Raw genomic sequence first — 22574 nt, 5'->3', positions numbered from 1 at the left:
TTGTTCTGGGATGTCAGTGATGGATTTTAAAGTAGAGGAGTGCTAATGTAGTGAAAAGAAGGGGCACATGCATCCCGGTGTTCATGGCAGCAACATCCACAGTAGTTAAACTGTGGAAGGAGCCGAAATGTCCTTCAGCAGATGAATAGATAAAGAAGATATGTTTTTTATTTCGTATATTCCATCAGAAAGGATGAATACTTGCCATTTGCATCAACATGGATGGAACTGGAGGGGATGATGCTAAGTGAAACAAGTTAAGCAGAGAAAGACAATTATCGTATGGTTTTGCTCATAGGTGGAACATGAAGAGTAGTGCAGAGGATCATAGGGAAAGGGAGGGAAGACTGAATGGGAAGAAATCAGAGAGGGAGACAAACCATGAGAGACTCTGGACTCTGGGAAACTGAGGGTTACAGAAGGGAGGGGTTTATGGGGATGGGGTAGCTGGGTGATGGGTATTAAGGAGGGCACGTGTTAGGATGAGCACTGGATATTATACACAACTAATGAATCAGTGAACACTACATCAAAAACCAATATGTTGACTAGCTGAACATAATAAAAAATGTAAAAAAAAATAGAGAAGTGCTGTGTTTTAGATCGCTTATGGCATGTAGAGAAAGAATTCAAGGGAGAAATAGATGCAGGGGATCATTTAGTCCTACATTTATTAAAAAATGTAAAAAAGGTTAATAAATTTTGTTCATAGCATTTAAATAATGGACATCTAAAGCAGTGGTATTCGAATCTGGCTGGCACTGGGATCAGTAATTTTTAACATTACAGAATTTTGTCCATAACCTAGTTACACTAAATAAAAATTTAGGGGAATCAGAACAGAACATCTTATTTCTAAAAAGCTCTTGGTGATTATTACATTGGTTTATTTATTTATTTATTTATTAATCAGAAACTTTAGCCTCTAAAGCACCATTGTGTTTACTTGACGGAGCTTATATTCTAAGTAGTCATGGCCAAAGATATAGTTTCCACTGTAACCTGGAAGGATAATGAGAGACTTTATTAATTCTGTAATGTATATGTCTGCCCAACGTCAAGGACACTTACTGATTTAAAGTAATAACATCCGTCTTCATTAAAACTCTTGTTACCATGTGATATCAATTTTTTCCCTTTTTTAAAGATTTTATTCCTTCCCTTTGCCAGAAGTATTGGAGATTGCCAGTAAATGCAACACCATATATGACAGGATGGTTACTGCATTGACTATCATATATTTAGATCAAGGTTAAATTTTAGAGGAAAAAAATACTGGAGAGATGATATAGGCCAAGGGTCAGCAAACTTTTCTTGTAAAGCACTAAATAAATATTTTAGGTTTGTGGGCATATAGTCTCTGTTGCAACTACTCAGCTCTGCCATTGGAATGTGAAAGATGGCATAGACAATATGTAAATGAACGGTTGTGTTCCAGTAAAACTATTAACAAAACCAGCAGCTTTAGGGACTCTTGATATAGTGATACAGTCCATTCTAGAGAGGGAACATGATTTTCCTAAAGTTACAAAATTAGAGGTTGGCAAAGGGTCACTGTGTAGAATGATGTTAGTTTTATTTAATGAATGAATAAATGGAACCCAGGTGGTTAAGGAATTTCTTTAAGGCTAGTGTACTAGTGCTAGTGCTAGTGGCACTGGGATTACTAATTAATTTAGCTGGGCCAAGTTCTGCCTTTCAAACTACATCAAGCTGGTTTTCTGTGCTCTCCAATGTCTTAGGTAGAGAAAAAGAAGAATCTTGTGAATGTTCAGCAGTGCTTGGCACAGAGTAGGTATTACATCTTTGAGTATTGTTGAGTGAGTAAGACGGTAGTAGTTACAATGTGTGGTGGAAAGGTTTGAGCTGCGCCCTCGAGGATGGGTTATATCGTTTGGATTCTTTGAAATTTTTCAATATGTATTTCCTTTTGCATGAAAATAATAAAAGAATTATGTTGTTCTTTCTGATTTCAGTAGCTGCTGGTGGTGGTGACAATGTCAAATAACGGCCTAGACATTCAAGACAAACCCCCAGCCCCTCCAATGAGAAACACCAGCACTATGATTGGAGCTGGAAGCAAAGATGCGGGAACCCTAAACCATGGTTCCAAACCTCTGCCTCCAAACCCAGAGGAGAAGAAAAAGAAGGACCGATTTTACCGATCCATCTTACCTGGAGATAAAAGTACAGTATTTCATTTCTTTCTAACCATTTGTATGCTTAAGACAGTTTTTTTTTCTTTTGGTAGCTTAAAGAGCTGTCCTTTCCTTGACTTAATTTTTCTTTAATACCTTTTTTGCCCTTAAATCCTTCCCTTGTCTTTCTTTCCCAAGGTGACTGAAGTCAGAGAGGAAATAAACTTATTTTTATACTTTATCAACTATTTCTAGCAAAATTCTAAGAAAATAATTGTGCTCTTGCCAGACTTTGTATAATCTGAAGCCATCTATTTACTTTATAAGTTATAAAACTTTTATGAACTCACAGAATATAAGAAATACTGGAGTGTCTTCATTTGGAAATGTTTTTTTCCAAGCTAGTGTCATTTTTGGAATGTCTCCTTTCTGGATTCTTGATTGCCTCTTCTTTATTCATATGTCCTCCTCTCACATCTAGATTTGGAGATTAAGTATCAGTAAGAAAGGCAAGTAGTTGCTGGGAAAAAGAAGCAGGACTCAGCATGAGGTACTAAGAAGAGGTCATACTAGGTGGGCTCATTTTCTTTTTATTGATAAAACTTCTAGAAGAATAAACAGGATTTTAAAGATTTTATTCATTTATTTGAGAGAGAGAGAGAGCATGAGCTGGGGAGAGGGGCAGAAGGAGAGGGAGAAACAGACTCCCATTTAGCAGGGAGCTGGATGCGGGTCTCAATCCCAAGATCTGGAGATCATGACCTGAGCCAAAGGCAGACACTTAATTGATTGAGCCACCCAGATGCCCTGAATAATTAGTCTTTTAACAGTGTATCTGATAAAGTCACTGAAATTGTCTGGACAAGATAGTGAAATAGAGGTTTGGGTGTCTACATTGATAAGTGATTTTTGTTTGACTCCCCAAATTGTTTATTTAAGTGGCTCTTGATGTAAGGTAAATTTCTCCATCATGCTTGCAGGGCTTTTTCTTGTGGTGTGTTGACGAAATTGGCTTTCTTTTTATAAATAGTTATCATGAGCTTCTGATTTAGGTGGACCTGATTCAAATCCTGGATTACTCACTTACCAGCTCTCAGACCTTAGATATGTCAGTTAGCTCCTTTGGCTTTAGTTTCCTATCTGTAGGAAAGATTGGGATTTTCCTATCTCTAAAATTAGAATAATATTCACAGGGTTGTTGTGTGAAGATTATATGCAAATTTCCTAATTAAGTACCTTCCACACAGAAGGCACTTCATATAAGGATGTGTTCTCTTTACTCCTTTACTGAAGCTGGTAGACATAGCTAGTAGACTATATGATAAAATCAGAATTGGGATTCTGAAATAGTAGGCCAAATATAAGAAGCACAATGGCGAATTGCAGAAAGTACCCTATGTTGTAGAAAAATATAACTGCATAGTTATAGATCACTGTAAGATGGTAGATGATAGTATCATTAACCAAATAAGGAACACAGGAAGAGGAACAAGTCAGGAGGATTGGTAGTTGGAGAAAACAGGAAAGCCTTTAAACACATTGCATTTGAGGTGAAAAGGTAATTTTAGACACTTTGCATTTGAGATGCCTTGACATAGAGATGTCTAATAGGCAGTGATATTATAGATAGGAAATAATTGTTGAATAACTGAAATGAGAACTATTGAGAATTTTTACTATTTTGGGCTTGTATCTTTGTGTGTACTTACCCTATCCCCTATTCCACCTTCATAGTGAGCTCTTTCGGGGTCTAGTTAGAAGAGAGATGGGTAAATTGCTTAGTTTTCATTTTTTGGCTAATTCATTTATATAGGAGCTGCCAACTTCCTAGATACAGGGCTATGATCTAGGTGGTGTTACCATGCCTTAGAATTTTCTTCCATATATATAGCAACTTTGTTTCTCTCTCAGTTTAGGTGTGTAAGCTTTTTTTTTTTTTTTTTAAAGATTCCACATATTTATTTGATATATTCCACATATTTATTTGAGAGAGGGAGAGAGATCCCAAGTAGGCAGAGAGGTAGGGGGAGGGGGAAGCAGGGGTCCCCTGCTGAGCAGAATGCCCAGTCCTGGGCTCTATTTTAGGACCATGGGATCATGACCTGAGCTGAAGGCAGAGGCTTAACCCACTGAGCCACCCAGGTGCCCCAGGTGTGTGCTTATTTTTAACACTGTGCTTTATCAACCATAATTCTTGATCTCTGTTAAGTAAGTAGGTGTTTAGCCCAAGTTTCTATATGTAGTAAAGAGGACTCTTGAAAAGTTGAAATTGTTCTTGCTGACTAGGAAGATAAGATTTCCTGCTTTGTAGATACCATCAAAATTAAAAACATTTGTGCTTCGAATTTTACCACCAGGAAAGTAAAAAGATAATCCATAGAATGGGAGAAAATTTTCTTTTTTTAAAATTTCTTTTCAGCATAACAGAATTCATTGTTTTTGCACCGCACCACACCCGGTGTTCCATGCAATATATGCCCTCCTTAATACCTACCACCTGGCTCCCCCAACCTCCCACCCCCCCTCCACTTCAAAACCCTCAGATTATTTTTCAGAGTCCATAGTCTCTCATGGTTCACCTCCCCTTCCAGTTTCCCTCAACTCCCTTCTACTCTCCATCTCCCTATGTCCTCCATGTTATTTGTTATGCTCCACAAATAAGTGAAACCATATGATACTTGACTATCTCTGCTTGACTTATTTCACTCAGCATTATCTCTTCCAGTCCTGTCCATGTTGCTAAAAAAGTTAGGTATTCATCCTTTCTGATGGAGGCATAATATTCCATAGTGTATATGGACCACATCTTCCTTATCCATTTGTCCGTTGAAGGGCATCTTGGTTCTTTCCACAGTTTGGCGACCGTGGCCATTGCTGCTATAAACATTGGGCTACAGATGGCCCTTCTTTTCATTACATTTGTATCTTTGAGGTAAATACCCAGTAGTACAATTGCAGGGTCATAGGGAAGCTCTATTTTTAATTTCTTGAGAAATCTCCACACTGTTCTCCAAAGTGGCTGCACCAACTTGCATTCCCACCAACAGTGTAAGAGGGTTCCCCTTGGGAGAAAATTTTCTTAAATCATATATCTGATAAGGGACTTGTATCATAAATATATAAGGAGCTAATACAACAGAACAATAAAAAAAAAACTCAATTGAAAAATGGCTAAAAGATCTGAATAGACATTTCTCCAAAGAAGACAGACAAATGGCCAATAAGCACATGGGAGAGAGGCTCAAAATCATTAACTGTGAGGGAACTGCAAATCAAAAGCACAGTAAGATATCACTTTATACCCACTAGGATGACTGTAATAAAAAGATAATAACAAATGTTGACAAGGATTTGGAGAAATTGGAACCCTTATACACTGCTGGTGGGAAAGTAAATGTTAAAAACACTTAGAGAAGTCTGGCAGTCTCTTAAAAGATTGAGCATAGAGTTACTATATGACCTAGAAATAGAAACACGTGTCCGTATAATACTTGCACATGTTTATAGCAGCATTATTCATAATAGCCAAAAAGTAGAAATTACCCAGATAGCCATCAACTGATGAATGGGTAAGTAAAATGTGGCACATCCATACAAATAAATATTTTATTTGATAATAAAAGGAAGTGAAGTTCTGATCCATGCCACAGCATGGTTGAACTTTGCAAACATTGTGTTAGTAAAAGAAGTCAGTCACAAAGGACCACATATTATATGATTCCATTTATATGAAATATCTAGGCAAATCCATAGGCAAAAGCAGATGAATCATTGCCCAGGGCTATGGGAAGAGGCAGATGGGATTAGGGGGTATGGAGTTTCTTTTTGGGGTGATAAAATGTAATGACCACAGGGGAAGGGAGGGAAAACTGGATGGGAAGAAATCAGAGAGGGAGACAAATCATGAGAGACTCTGGACTCTGGAAACCAAACTGAGGGTTACAGAAGGAAGGGGGGTTAGGAGGATAGGGTAGCAGGGTGATGGGTATTAACATGGACGTGTATTGGGATGAGCACTAGGTGTTATAGACAACTAATGAATCGTTGAACACTACATCAAAAACTAATGATGTACTATATGCTGGCCAACTGAACATAATTAAAAAAGAGAAGAAAGAAAACTTAAAAAAAAAGAAAAGAAAATGTTCTAAAATTGATTATGGGGATGGTTGCCCAGCTCTGTGAATATATAAAAAGTCACTAAATTGTGCACTATATGGATGAATTGTATCTCAGTGAATTATATCTCAGTAAAACTTGTGTGTGTGTGTTTTGTTTTTTTATTTAAAAGATGATTCCTGTCTAAAATAGCAGGTGGAAGCATAACACTTAGACATCATTGAGAACTAAAAGGATGATCTTACATACTGAATGGAAGGTGGGGGTCTGAATATCTGGGTTGTAGTCTTAGTTCTGTCATAAATTGACTGACAGCTTGGGTCAGTTATTTCTCTGTAGACTTCAGTGTCTTCATCCAAAAAACTAGAGTCAAACCAGTAAACATAGAAGATCTCTCATAGTTTTGAAATCCTAAAATTAAATAAATGAGATTATAAAGATGAAGTTGGATTGGGTTGCATGTGTAGGTAAAAAGAAGCTGGGCCATTGTAAAGTACTTTAATTAATAATAAATCTGTGTGTAGACCCAGAGATTCTATCTGGACACCCTTCACTGAGTGATCCTAGGCCAAATCTGTTCTGAAACTAAATCTCATAGCTCAAGATCTCAAACCAGTTTCTTTGTGAATTCAAAGTATAGATACAGAAAGCAAAGAGTTTTAAAAAGTTCTTGTGAAATAATCTAGTTGTCTCTTTCATCCCTTAGTTATAGATTTTCTGTGCATGCCCTGAGCACAGAGGTTTCATCGGTTTGCTTTAAAGATGGCTATAATTAATGCATGCATCACAATGAGATAAGTGAAGTCCCCCCCCCTTTTGTTAGGAGCCTTTGTTCAGCTTAATTTTATGCTTGTTGATATTATCTTTCAACCAATAAACATTTGTTGACCTTTGCTTTGTGCCTCACTTAGTCCTACAGGATTCAAAGCAGAGTTGGCAGTCTTTGAAGTGGTATGGCCTTACTAAAGTATTTGGCCTAGAAATAGTCTAGAACTGGACTTAGAGAACCAAGATTGAGTCCTATCTCTGACTTTTATTCTGTGATTTCTTTTCCTCTTACCAATTTATTTTAATCTTAGTATTCTCATCTGTGAGGTAGGAATAATTGTAATTCCCGTCACCCTTACCATTAGTAGGCTTTTGCCATTTCACATAGTGAATACAAAACCATTTTCTAAACTGTAAAACACTACAAGTATGAGGTTTTTTTTTAAAAAATGGGAAACTCACTTCTTGTTTAATCTGATGCCCACAAGTCATTTTCAGTTGAGGAGGCTGAGGTTTAAAGAAAATTAAATTGCTTGAGATCACAGCTGGAAAGTGGCAGGGATGAGTGTGGAACTCAGTCTTCCTGCAGTATTTGTTACAGCATACCCAACTATCTCTGTTCATTGTTCTCAACTCAGATTACATATCTGATTCACTCATGGTGCTTTTAAAGAATAACAGATGCTTAGGTCATACCCAGACTTTTGGAGCCAAAATTACCAAAGGGGTAGTTTTAGGTCTCTAAGGAGATTTGGGAAAAGAGAAAGAAGGGTCTTTGTGGCCTGCGGTAGTGGCTGAGATTTGAGCTGGCAATGGTTAGAATGTCTGTGGGCATTACCTAATGCTGACCTTCAGCAGGGCTTCAGTGTGTGCCTGGGGGAATGCGTAAATAAATCAAAGAAGCTGTAGCTGAAGTCCAGGAGTATGTGGTGCTGGGTTGCAGAATTCTATGTGGGAAAGCCTGGTACCTGTGGTTAGGATATGGAGACTTTGGTTTATTCTATTAAGTCATGCAGTATTTAGTTTGGAATCTTCTTCTGGCTTAATTTTCGCAACCAAAGTGGAATTCTCCAGGCTTGGGAAGAGTTTAGCAAAGTTAATTTTAAAACTGGACTACGTCAGTGTTTATCTCTCCCAAGTTTGGAGCATTTTACTGCCTTGAGCTCAGATTAGCTCAGCTGAACCAATGAGAGGTGCTTCTTAAAAATAAATCTTTAAAAAAAATAAGTAAGGCCAATGATTTGTGCTGAACCCCGGATAACTGTACTGCACCATAGGATTTGGCAGTGTCAGCCTGAATTCCCATGCTATCAGAAAGCCAAATGGAGTAGGCCAACATGGGGTTAAAATTAGGATGGGTGAGGTTTTGACCTTCTTTTTCCACTTTATTTCTTCTTGTGGTCTCTAGTTACATGACATCAGAATGATTTTTTCTTCTTTCTTCTTAGCCACAGTTTCTCTGTCTTAGTGAGTGGGTCCAGAAATCTTACTCTGAAACTTTCTTATATTAATGATAACTCATGTTTGTAAAGCTTTTAGCTTATAAAACACGTACATTTTCTTTACCTTAGTTGGTCTTCAAATTAAAAACAATAATAAAAAATAGAAATTATAACAAATAGTAACTACACAATAGTAATAAATAACCATAAAATAGTAATAGCAATAACCAGCTACTATTTGTTGAATGCCTATTAATTACCACACAATATATTAAGGGATTTGATGTTTGTGAAATATACCAGCCCTTGCAGGTACATAAATATTTCACTTAGTAGACAGCAAACTGAGTTTCATAGAGATTAACTAACTTTCCCAAGGTCATCTAGTTAGGGAGTACTGAGTGGGGGACTGACACTCTGAAACCACTGAACAACACTGATACTTAATAGGTCAACAGCTTCCCCAGGGTCACATCTGCATAGTTGTAGAGCATGGAGTCTGAATTTGAATAATTGTCTCTTGCTTCTGGACTGTACTCTCTCATTCTTCTAAGTCCTCAGACACCATATAGTGTTTGAGGGCTTCCATCCGAGAGATGTTAGACTGATGGCTTTAGTGGAATTGATTTGGTTGTTTCTTTTAACATTCAAACTAATTTGCATTTAATAACATCTGTTCTATCACTCACTGGCATGTTCATGTAGTCTGCAATATGGGGAAGGCACGGTACATTCAAAAGAAGCCATGTTGGAGTTCAGGCCCTTAAAATTATCACCATTGCCCCTCCCTAACTTTGTGACCTTTGGTTAAATTGTTTTACCTTTCTTGGCTTTAGTTCTCTTATCTGTAGTATGGGTACACAGTAATACTTACCTCCTAGAATTGCCGGAAGACTAAAGATGTGAAAAATGCTATGCAAACTGCAGCATTTTTTAGAGTTGGTAGAAATTTTGGTGGCTATTGTAACTTGCAGTCATGGTTGAGTTGTTATGACATTTATAAAATAGCAACCCTTAACAGGGTTCTTCCAAAGTAGAATTAAAGAATGATTCTGGCATAGGCTACCTTTCTCTTCCTATGTCTGGGCTTGTATTTCCTGTTGGTTTAGATGGGGATAATGGGAAGAGCAGATTAAGTTATTCTGTGCACTGAGACTAAGCAGGTTTCCCAAGAAGTCTCCAAGAGTTCTCTGTAATATCTGTCAGAAGCAGGGTTCTAAGCTCGGGATATGGGCCTGGATTTCTGGAACAAATAATATATTTGAAACGGAGGCCAAAAAGGTAAGTCTCTTAAAACTCCAGATCTCTTAGATACTCTTCACTTCTTTCTTACTCTAATCCTCTCCCTTTTCCCTTTTTCTCTTCCCCTGTGTTATCTAATTCACTTACATAATGAAGCATTGATACACATATGATATTAGGAGTTGGGCTTGGCAACCAACTATGTGTTCAAGATTTTCTAAGGAAGTAACATTGTAAAATATTCTGTTTGGGGTTTAGTTCCTATTGCAGTGTTCTCAGATATTTGTTAATGTGGCCTTGAGAAACTCTCTGAACTTCTCTGGGTTTTCTCATCTTTAAAATGAAAAAATTGGACTAAATACTCTGTAAAATCATATGTGGCTCATGAGCCAGGTTTCTGTGTGTGTATGTGTGTGTGTGAGAGAGAGAGAGAGAGATTAAATTCTAAATTCTTAATTTAAAACACAAATTTTTCATTTCACAGAAAAAATTATTAAGTGGATTCCACACCCAACATGGGGCTTAAACTCACAGCCTTGAGACCAAGACCTGAGATCAAGGCTCTAATGACTGAGCAACCCAGCTGCCTCCAAATAACAGAAAATTTTTAACCTGAAAGTTAAATGTTTCAACAGAAGTTTAAAAAATTACAAGTTTTAAACTTGTAATTACAAGTTTTAAAATTTATTGGCTATTGACAACTAAAACCCAGTAGAGAACTAACCACTATAACCTTCCCTGAACCTAAAATGAATGTGAACATATTATACCTTCTTAAAAAGGGTTTAATCCTAGTGAAATAAGTCAAGTCAGAGAAAGACAACTATATGATTTCCCTGATATGAGGAAGTAGAGATGCAACATGGGGGGTTAAGGGGGTAGGAGAAGAATAAATGAAACAAGATGGAATTGGGAGGGAGACAAACCATCAGTGACTCTTAATCTCACAAAACAAACTGAGGGTTGCTGAGGGGAGGGGGGTTAGGGGAGGGGGGTGGGGTTATGGACATTGGGGAGGGTATGTGCTATGGTGAGTGCTGTGAAGTGTGTAAACCTGATGATTCACAGACCTGTACCCCTGGGGATAAAAATACATTATATGTTTATAAAAAACAAAACAAAACAAAAACCAAAAAAACCCACAAAGAATAAAAATATATATATATTTAAAAAAAGGGTTTAGTCCTTAAAATAAAAGTATTAAATTGATGACCTGTCTATAAAATATACAATTATTTGATATGGATTACCCACAACTAAAATAATTAGGGTTTAATAAATGAAGGCATGCAATAAACACATATATTTATTTTATTTATGTAAAGGTCTCTGAGAAACAAACTGAGGGTTTTAGAGGGGAGGGGTTGGGAGGATGGGTGAGCCTGGTGGTGGGTATTTAGGAGAGCACATATTGCATGGAGCACTGGGTGTGGTGCATAAACAATGAATCTTGGAATACTACCTCAAAAACTAATGATGTGCTAACATAATAATACAAAAAAGTTTTTTTTTTTTTAAATTTTAAGAAATGGGTAGGCACAATTGTAAATTCATTAAAAGTTAACTGTTAATTGTGAAAAGGGGATGATTCTTTTAATTAGTCCAAAAGTGGTTTTCATAATAAGTCCTAAAATGTAGAATTGATGAAAGATCACTCCTGTATATTTGTATTATCAAGACAAAAAGTAACTTTGCAACAAAGAGCTATGGAATTGATTGCTAGGCATTTACTGGTGCTACTGCAAGAACATTTGGGGACTTGTTTAAAGTTTTTTTCAAATGTTCTAAAGAATTATTTGACTATAACTTAGTATTTAGTGTTTGTTGAAGTCTTACCTTTTGATGAGCCATGGTTCTTGTAGATTCCACCATTGCACTTTTACATCTTTATATAGAAAAATGCACATTTCAGAAGTGTACAATTCAGTGATACATTGACTGCATCTATGTGGCCACTAACATGACCAAAAAAAAAAAAAAAGATCTTGCTAGCCACCTAGAAGCTCAGGCACTAACGTATCTCTCCTTCCCAAAGATTAACTCATAAATGAGTCTATTTTTTAACTTGCTGTATATAGAATCATACAGCATATATTTGCCTTTGTTTAACATTTTAAAACAAGATTTATCTATATTTTTATATGTGGGTTAGCTCATTTTCATTGCTATATAATATTCTCTTAAAGGAATATTTTCCATTGTACTGTTAATGAACATAAACTGTTTCAGCAATAGACTGTTAGGAATGTTTTCTGACCATTCTAGTGCACGTCTTTATACATGTGTTCACACATTTCTGTTGGGTGCATGTACATAGTAAAATTGCTGAATCATGCAGATACTTGTGTTAAACTTTGGTTGATAAATACCAAAAATTCAGAGTTCAAACACATAGTTTTTCAATGTATCTTCCCACCAGTGGTGCATAAGAGTTGCACTTACTTTACTTGTTTTTGTCACCACTTTTATTATCAGTCTTTAATGAGGTTAAGCAGCTTTTCTATTAATTGGCCATTTGGGTATACTTTTTTTTTTAATTTTTAAAAATAGTTTTTATTTTTCTAATTTTTATTTATTTTTTATTTTATTTTTAATTTATTTTCAGCGTAACAGTATTCATTGTTTTTGTACCACACCCAGTGCTCCATGCAATCCGTGCCCTCTCTAATACCCACCACCTGGTTCCCCCAACCTCCCACCCCCTACCACTTCAAACCCCTCAGATTGTTTTTCAGAGTCCATAGTCTCTCATGGTTCACCTCCCCTTACAATTTCCCCCAGCTCCCTTCTCCTAACTCCCCATGTCCTCCATGCTATTTGTTATGCTCCACAAATAAATGAAACCATATGATAATTGACTCTCTCTGCTTGACTTATTTCACTCAGGATAATCTCTTCCAGTCCCATCCATGTTGCTACAGAAGTTGGGTATTCATCCTTTCTGATGGAGACATAATACTCCATAGTGTATATGGACCACATCTTTCTTATCCATTCGTCCGTTGAAGGGCATCTTGGTTCTTTCCACAGTTTGGCAACCGTGGCCTTTGCTGCTATAAACATTGGGCTACAGATGGCCCATCTTTTCACTACATCTGTATCTTTGGGGTATCTTTGGCCCTTCTTTTCACTACATCTGTGTCTTTTTTGTGAAGTGCCTGGTCAAGCCTTTTGCCCATTTAAGAAAAAAAAAATTTTATTGGTTTGCAGGAGTTCTTATTTAGATACAAGCCTTTTGCCAGTTATATATATTGCAGGTATCTTCATTTATGCACTTAATGGTATTTTTGATAGAATTTAATATAGTCAGATTTATTATTTCCTTTCTAATGCTTTCTATTTTATTTTTGGACTCTTTACCTGTTCTAAGTTATGAAGATTTTTCTCCTATTAGAATTTTTCTGTGTTTGTATACACAATCATATTATCTGTAAATTGTGGTAGTTATGTTTCTTCCTTTCTAATCCTTCTCCCTGTGCTTCTTTTTCTTTCCTAGTTTCACTGGCTAATACCTTCAGGATTATGGTAAATAGAAGTGACATCTTTATCTTATTTGTAATCTCAGAGGAAAACCTCTCAGCATTTCACCATTAAGTATGATGTTGGCTCTAGTGTTTTTTGGTTATTAGCTTTTATTGGATTAAGGAAATTCCCGTGTAATCCTAGTTTGCTAAGAGGTTTTAATCACAATGGGATATAAAATTTTAGCAAATGCCTTTTCTGCATTAATTTAATTCTATACATTTTCTCCTTTATTTTAATACAGTAAATTACATTTACTTGGTTAAAAAATTGAGATATGATTCACATACAGTTCACCATCTCAAAGTGTACAGTTCAGTGGTCTTTACTATAGTCACAAGATTGTACAATTATCACACTGCTCTAATTCTAGTACATTTTCATAGCTCTAAAAAGAAACCCTGTACTTTACCACATTTCCTTCTTCTCCGAGCCCCCTGGCAACCACTGATCTACTTTCTGTTTATGGATTTGACTTCTCTGGACATTTTATATAAATGGAGTCACATAATACGTGACCTTTTGGGACTGGCTTCTTTCTTTTTTTAAAGATTTATATATTTATTTATTTGACAGAGAGAGAGAGAGAAAGAACTAGATAGAGATCACAAATAGGCAGAGAGGCAGGCATAGAGAGAGGGAAGCAGGCTCCCTGCTGAGCAAAGAGCCTGATGTGGGGCTTGATCCCAGGACCCTGGATCATGACCTGAGCCACCCAGGCACCCCATGGGACTGGCTTCTTTCATTCAGCATAATGTTTTTAAAGTTCATCCATATGTAGCATGGATCAGGACTTCATTTCTTTTTATAGCTGAATAAACATTTTATTGTATGGATGTACCATATTTTTATTTCGTTTATTCATCTGTTCTTCAGTTGAGGGACGTTTGCTTTTTGACTGTTTTGAATAATGTTGCTATAAACATTCACTTACAAGTTCTTGTGCAGACATAGGTCTTTATCAGATTCTTCTAGACTCATATTTGCTAGCCACCATAAAAAAATATGCTAGGAACAGCAGTCGTCCCAGACAGCCTGATGTTTGTGGCCTTGAGATATGGGCCTACCAGAATCCCGAGTTTGCTTTATTTTCTCCATGGTCTCTCCCCTCAGTCCCAACTTGTTGTACATCTCTAATAAGGGTTATTAAATTTGGTTGACTTGCTGGGCAGGTGGAAAGCTGGGACAAAGATCACTGTTTTCTGAGACTTTGTTTATTCTGTTTCCCTCTGGAATGTCCTTCCCCATTTCTGCCTGACCAACTCCTGTTTATCCTTCATGAGTTTTTTCAGGTATTAACCTTCTCCAGAAAGGTGATTTTCTTTACCCACCTTTATCTGTGTACCTGAACATGGATCAGTGACCTATTTACAGATTGAAGATTTGACCTCAGAAGAAGAAAGAGACTTTTCCAGGGCCATAAAGTTATTTAATGGCAAAGAGAATACTGGATCCATCTTCCTTTGACTCATAGTCCAGAACAGATTTTTTAAAATTCCCTGACTTCAGTCTTCTCAGCAACGAAATGGGGATAAGCCATGCTGTCTGGTTCTTGGAGTTGTTGTAAGGAGCTAGTGAGGCAGTGAATGTGAAGGGCTATACACATGTGAGGGAGGTGATTGTTACTTCCAGGAAGGGGTTTGCCAAGTGCCAGGTGGCTCTGTGACTATATGACTTCTCTGTTCCATCCTGCTTTCCTGCCTCAGGTACCCTGTTTTCTGCTGGTGGTCCCCAGCCAGTGAATACTCAGCCTAAATTGCACAGCACTCGGGACAAATCCTGCCAGCTAGAGTTTTTTTTTTTTTTTTTTTTAAATTTTTATTTATTTATTTGACAGAGATCACAAGTAGGCAGGCAGAGAGAGAGAGAGAGGAGGAAGCAGGCTCCCCGCAGAGCAGAGAGCCCGATGTGGGGCTCGATTCTAGGACCCTGGGATCATGACCCGAGCCGAAGGCAGAGGCTTTAACCCACTGAGCCACCCAGGCGCCCCCAGCTAGAGTTTTTTGGTTTGTTTTGTTTTTCACCCCTGTACTTCCCTTCTCTCTCACTTCAGCCAAGCCCTTCCTCTTCTTATAGTTCAGTTCTGCTCTATGTTAACCTGTTACTTCATTCATTAGTTGCTTCCAGTCAAATCAGTCAGTAGGGATCAGGGGGTATCACAAAGGTAGAAGATTTGATCAGGTGAACTGAGTCTTACCTCCATTTGTTGCTCTCTAATGCAGCTCTGCAAATCGAGTCAGTTTACTTCTCAGGGCTCTTTTTTCAGGGAGTAGAATAACGGTCTCTAAGGTTACTTCCTAATACTTTTGGTGTGTTCTGGAATAACTTATTCTGTGTTGGGTCCTCAGTGGAAGATTTGGAAGTTGAACAATCATAATTACAAGCCATGATTATGCTTCTTAAGAAGCTTACATTTTAAGGAAAGGGGTCTTTAAAATAGCAAGGAACCATACAAGATAGGAAAATGCATGATCGTGTGGCAGATTTATTGTCTTGGGAATTAACAGAGGGAGGAAAGTTCAGGAAGAGAAGTAGGACTTAAACCAGTCTTTAAAAGATGACTGAGAATTTGACAGGGAGATTGGGAGGAAGAGCATTCTAAAGCAAGGAGAACAAAAAGTGAGCAAAAACTTGGAGGTAGGAATATGGCAGGTATATGCAAAGGTTATGGGGCAAAAAGTATCCTATGGGAGCCAGCTTCAGCATTACCCTGTTTTTTCATGTGTTAATTGATTTCATTTCCTTGGGGCTCTTTTCTATAGACTACTCATCCTCTGAGCCATTCTTTTTCTGTGTCTCCATTACTGGAGTTTCTTTTGTATTGACGTCCCATGCCTACAATGGTATATTATATAGTATATTAATAATATAAATTAGAAATAATATATAAAAATAGAAGATATGTAAGTGTAAAATAAAAATCTAAGTAAAACATAAAAATAACATAATTGTTCTTCCATACAATTTTTTTCATTTTATTTTTTTTCAGTGTTCCAAAATTCATTGTTTATGCAGCACACTCAGTGCTCCATGCAATACGTGCCCTCCTTAATAACCCCTACCAGGCTCACCCCCCCGCCAAACCCTCTGTTTGTTTCTCAGAGTCCACAGTCTCTTATGGTTTGTCTACCACTCCGGTTTCCCCCAACTCACTTCTCCTCTCCATCACACAATCTTTTAAGGGACTAGATTAGAGGAAATTTAGGAACAGTAAGCAATCCAAAGTCATGTACCATGTCCCATGCATTCTAGCTATGAATAAGACAGATGGACTTATGTCATTAATGACTGCTTAATTTGGGCCCTGGTAAACTCTTGGCCTTCCCTTTCTAAATGCAGCTGCTTCTGGAAGGGAAATTGCCAAGTGCATAAATAGCTTAAACCCTAGCAGTTGGCACTTTGGCAAATAGTTCTTAGTAAGACGCTGAGAAGAGAAACTTTGTATCAGACTGGGGTTCAAATCTCAGTTCTTACTAGCAATGTGAGCTTGAACAAATTATTATTATTATTATTACTTAGTTTCCTTATCTGTAAAATGACAGTAGTAATAATCTATCTCATAGGATTTTAAGAATTAAGGAAAATAATGTGTGTTATGGTATCTTATATATGGTAAGTTCTTACTCAGTATTATTTCCTTTCCTTATTTTACCAAAGTATGTTTCCTTGACTCAATTTGAAATTCTTTATGGGAGATAACAGTAGAATGTAAAGGGCCTTGGCTTTGAAGCCACACCTTTTGAATTTCAGTCACTTCAATAACTGTAGGCAAGTCTGTGCTTTAATTTCCTAATCTACAAATAAAACTTGCCTCTCGGGATTGTGGTGTTTATATGAGATGATGTGATTGGAGTACCTACTAAAAACTGTGAGGTGCAATGTCAGGAAGAATCTAGCTACAGAGCTTTGAGAGTATTCATCTTTCTGTTTTCATAGACTTATGGATTGTAGAAGCTAGAAGGGTCCTTATAATCATCTAGTCCATTCTCTCCATTTTCAGATGAGAAAGCTGAGAACCTGGACTATGTGGTGTGTAGGGGCAAAACTGGCCTGGATTCTGGACCTTCTCATTCCTCCCCTCATCCTTCCCATCTCCCACCCCCCATTTTGCTGCCTTTCATCAAGATTATCCTGGGTCTTTGGAGGCATTGGGACTTCAGAATTTCTTTTGGCCAGTGTGCTGAGCTCCTACAGAGCAGGGTTTTCAGACAGGACTGAGGTAGCTGGGTAATAAGGATTGTGAAAAGTCAGGTCAGACCTTGTAAAAATGAGACATTTATTCCTGTCCTGGAGGGAATTTCCTGCCTTCAACAGGATTCTTTAGACTCTTGCCAGGTCAAGTTACGTATTTGGTCATTTGTTCCTTTCTTCATTTGCTGTTTTGTGCCAGATGTGTGCTAGCTTTTGGGGATCCATGGTGAATTGGACATGACCACTGCACTTGGGACTCAGTCTGGTTGGAAAGTAAACCTAAAAAATAGGCAGTTACTGTAATGGTGCTGTGGAAACAGAAGAGAGGGTGAAGGAATGCCCAACCATGAGATCAGGGAGGACTTCAGAGAAGAGATGATCTTTAAGCTGACACCCGAAAAGGGTGAATTAAAGGCTGAGGTAACAAGCGAAGGAAAAGGCAAGGCAGAATTTATAAGCAAAGGGTGTAGTTTGAGAAAATGGGAAGAGGTGTGAAAGAGCTCATCATGTTTGGTGACATAACTGGTTCAGTGTAGCTGGTATAGAACATATGGAACATAAATAGCGGGAAGTAAGAAGAGGTACAGAGCATCAGGAACTTAAAAAAATAGAGCAGTTTTAGGTTCACAGCAAAATTGAGGGGATGGTACCCAGTATATCTTGTATAACTGTATACCTCCTGCCCCCACATATGTACAACCTTCCCCACTATTAACATCATATACCATGGTGGTGCATTTTATTAATCAGATTGTTTATCTCTAATTGTTGAGTTTTGAGAGTTCTTCATATATCTTGGATAATAATCCTTTATCAGATATATCTCTTGCAAATATTTTCTTTTTACTTGTGGTTTGTCTTCTCATTCTCTTGATTCTCAAACTTTTGTATGCACGTGAATCATTTGGGATCTCATTAAAATTCAGATTCTAATTCAGTACGTCTGGGCTGGAGCTTGAGATCCTACATTTCTAATGGTCCCCCAAGTTTTGCTGATACTGGTTTGAATAGCAAGGTTGTAGATCACCCTGGCTGCTGTCTGATTGAAGGGGACTGGAATGCAGGTGACTGGTTATTGTTAGAAAGATCCAAGGCCATAGATAACAATGCCTGAAATAGGGTAGTGGCAGTGAAAATGGAGAAGTGGATAAATTTGATCACTATATAGAACAAGAAATTAGTAACCTGGGGACTGAATGGAAGAGCAGTGGGGGAGAGAGAGAAGAGAGCGCATAATCATGAGCAGCAGTAGTCCATTAAGAGGCAGCGCCGTAGAATAGGAAGGCTTTGGGACTGGGAGCCTGAAGACTTTAGTTCTGATTGCAGATCTGCTTCCAACTTGCTTGTGACCTCGTGCAGGTTACTTAACTTCTTGGAACCCCTATTTCTTCTTCTCTCAAACGGGCACCATAACCACTGCCCTGCTCAACACACGGTTGTTTGGAGGCTCCAGTGAAGTAATATATGTGAGAGTGTTTTGTAAGCATTAAAGCATGACTCAGATGAAGGTGATTATTATGAAATGTAATTCTGTTTTAAAGTGCTGTAAGCTGTATTGATACTTTCTTTGCCCTATAGGGATATGTAGTCTGGTAGTGAGGCTCAGACAAGTCGACTGGGAAAGGCAATACAAGTGGATCATATATTTGCAGTCTAGCTCTTCTTGAACACTGGGGCCTTAGCTATGGATTTGGGGGTCTATTTTAGTCCACAGCTGTATTTGAAAGAAATTTTATTTTTTTATTTGAGCATAGTTGACACAAATTACTTTCGTTTTAGGTGCACAACACAGCAATTCAACAAGTCTGTACGTTATGCTGTGTTCACCACAAGTATAGCTATCATCTGACACCATATGGTGCTATTACGATACCATTGACTATATTCCTTATGCTGTGACTTATTCATTCCATAACCAGAAGCCTGTGTCTCCCACTCCCCTTCACCCACCATGTTGCCTGTTCCCCAGCCCCCCGCCAGGCAACCATCAGTTTATTCTTTGTAATTATAGGTTTCATTCTGCTTTTTGTTTGTTTGTGTATTCATTTTTTTAGATTTCACATATTAGTGGAATCATATGGTATCTGTCTTTCCCAGACTGGCTTATTTTACTTAGCATAATATCCTCCAGTCCATAGTGTTGCCACAAATGGTACTGTCTCATCCCATTTTTATGGCGGCAAAGTATTCCTTGTGTGTGTTTGTGTGTGTGTGTTTCCATCTTTCTAATCTATTTGTCTATCAGTGGACACTTAGATTCCTTCCATATCTTGGCTATTGTAATAATGCTAATAAATATAGGGGTGCATGTATCTATGCAGATTAGTGTTTTTGTTTTCTTTGGGTAAATACCCAGTAGTGGGATTACTAGGTCATATGATAATTCTATTTTTAACTTTTTAGGGAACCTCTCTACTGTTTTCCACATTGCTGTTTGTACAATCCACAGTTGTAAATTGTACCAATTTACATTCCTACCAACTGTGTATAATATTCCTTCTCTTCGGGGCGCCTGGGTGGCTCAGTGGGTTAAAGCCTCTGCCTTCGGCTCAGGTCATGATCCCAGTGTCCTGGGAGGAGGAAGCCTGCTTCCTCCTCTCTCTCTCTCTGCCTGCCTCTCTGCCTACTTGTGATCTCTGTCTGTCAAATAAATAAATAAAAATCTTAAAAAAAAAATATTCCTTCTCTTCCAGATCTCCAGCAACACTGGTTATTTCTTGTGTTTTTGATTTTAGCCATTCTGATAGGCGTGAGGTAATATCCCATTGTGGTTTTGACTTGCATTTCCCTGATGATTAGTGATGTTGAGCATTTTTTCATGTCTTTTAGCCATCTGGATGTCTTCTTTGGAAAAATGCCTATTTGCATCCTCTGCCCATTTTTTAAATCAGATTGGTATTTTTTGCAGTTGAGTTGTGTAAGTTCTTGTATGTTTTAGATGTAAACCCCTTATTGGATATATCATTTGCAAATATCTTCTCCTATTCAGTAGGTTACCTTTTTGTTGATGGTTTTCTTTGCACAATAAAGCTTTTTATTCTGATGTAATCCTAATAGTTTATTTTTGCTTTTGTTTTTCTTGCCTTAGGAGACAAGGGAAAATGTTAGAAAAATGTTGCTATGGCCAGTGTCAGAGAAATTGCTGCCTGTGCTTTCTTCTAGGATTTTTGTGTATAGTGTTAGAAGTGGTCTAGTTTCATTCTTTTATGAAAAAATATATCTGTCTGGTCTTCTCAGCACTATTTATTAAAGAGACTGTCTTTTCCCTATTCTTTTTTCTTGCTGCCTTTGTCATCAATTAATTGACTATATACGTATGCATTTATTTCCAGGCTCTCTATTCTGTTCTGTTAATCTATGTGTCTGTTTTTGTGCCAGTACCTTACTGTTTTGATTAATATAATTCAGCCTATACTTTTAATCTGATCTCTAAGGATAGGCTCAGAGATACCTGGCATTCAGCCTTGTCTTACCCCCAGCCAAGTTCTTAGGTACTACAGTGAATTCTTTAATTGTAATATTTTTTTTTTTTAGAGATTTTACTTATTTATTCATTTAAGAGGGAGAGCAAGAGAGCGTGCTAGCGAGCACATGAGCAGGGTGAGGGTCAGAGAAAGAGAGGGAGAGAAGCAGACTGTGCTGAGCACAGGGTCCAACACAGGGCTTTATCTCAGGATCCCAAGATCATGACCTGAGCCAAAGCCAAGAGCTGGACACTTAACTGACTGAGCCACCCAGGTTCCCCTGTGGTGATTTCTCTTAGATGTGAATTATGGGTTTTTTCGGAGCCTTGCTGGTATATGATCCTGAGCATTTCTGGGAGGGAAAATGTCTTGTCATGGAGCCAAGGATTTGGGGCCTTGACTTGACAGTGTGGAACATGACTTCCATAAGGAGAAAACTGGTAGTTTCATCGAGAGATTGGTAGTGGGGAAGACCAGAGACTTAGGGCTCCTGGGCTTTCATTGCTGATTTGCCTTACAGAGGGGTTATTCTGCAACATGGATCAGACTGGAGGAGATTATGCTGAGTGAAATACATCAAGCAGAGAGAGTAAATTATCATATGGTTTCACTTGTGGAGCATAAGGAATAACATGGAGGACATTAGGAGAAGGAAAAGAAAAATGAATTGGGGCAAATTGGAGGGGGAGAAACAATCTGAGGGTTTTGGAAGGGAGGGGGTGGGGGGTTGGGTGAGCTTGGTGATGGGTATTAAGGAGGGCACGTATTGCATGCAGCACTGGGTGTGGTGCATAAACAATGAATCTTGGAACACTGCATCAAAAACTAATGATGTATTGTATGGTGACTAACATAACACATATATATAAATAAATAAATAAAGAGGGGATATTCTGGTTTTGCCTCTTAGGCCCTTGAGCTTAAATGGCCAGTGTCTAATATTTTTAGGATAGACTTGTCGCTGAAACTCAGCAATGATCAAGCAAATTATATTTCCTTACCTATAAAATGCAGATGTTAATATCTATTTTATAGGGCTGTAAGAGTATTTGGTGACATGATGCATGTAAAATTCTTAGCACATGCTTGGCACATGGTAAGAGCTCAATAAATAGTAGGTTTGCAGTTAGCCTCTGAACCCAGTTCCCCCAGGTATGTGTAGGAGTTCCTGGGAGTTCAGACCAGATGGCCTCCTCCCTAGAACATTGAAGGAGGAGGAGCCTTGGCTGGAGAAATAAGGAGGGTTTCTACAGATATTTAAAATCTGGGCTCTGTAGGTCCCCATTTAGGAAGAAAGATTATCTGGCTGAGACTTGGAAGTATTTAAGCCTGTTTCAGTGGGATTGCATTTGCAGATTTCAGCTGAGGTCTAGCTTGATACCAAGACCTTGAAACTCATTTTAGCTGGAAGAGGGTTATGTTTATAGAGCTTCTATAACTAAGTACCATAAACTAGGCGGCTTAAACAACAGAAATTTATTGTTTCAGTTCTGGAGGCTAGGATTCCAAGATCAAGTTGTCTGCAGGGTTGTTTCCTTTTTTTTTTTTTTTTTTTAAGATTTTATTTATTTATTTGAGAGAGAGAGCATTGAGAAGGGGAGGGTCAGAGGGAGAAGCAGACTCCCTGCTGAGCAGAGAGCTTGATGTGGGACTCAATCCCAGGACTCCAGGATCATGACCCGAAGGCA

At 38.0% G+C, this 22574-nt stretch overlaps 1 protein-coding gene across 4 annotated transcripts in view; it reads left to right on the top strand.

The window, feature by feature from the left end:
• The window catches only part of PAK1 (p21 (RAC1) activated kinase 1), a 148690-nt gene that overhangs the window by 77971 nt on the left and 48145 nt on the right, over positions 1-22574 (top strand). For 2 of the 4 annotated variants that reach the window (XM_059411533.1, XM_059411525.1), the window contains exon 2: positions 1980-2187. In XM_059411533.1, the coding sequence (XP_059267516.1) occupies positions 1998-2187 (190 nt within the window). In that variant the 5' untranslated portion in view covers positions 1980-1997. Of the gene's footprint in view, positions 1-1976; positions 2188-22574 lie in introns of all 4 variants that reach the window. The other 2 variants (XM_059411516.1, XM_059411506.1) reach the window with 1 other exon arrangement.

The sequence above is a fragment of the Mustela nigripes genome, chromosome 1, assembly GCF_022355385.1.
Source record: "Mustela nigripes isolate SB6536 chromosome 1, MUSNIG.SB6536, whole genome shotgun sequence".
Lineage (NCBI taxonomy): Eukaryota > Metazoa > Chordata > Mammalia > Carnivora > Mustelidae > Mustela > Mustela nigripes.
The sequence above is the reverse complement of the archived record's forward strand: the minus strand, read 5'-3'. Positions and strand labels throughout refer to the sequence as shown.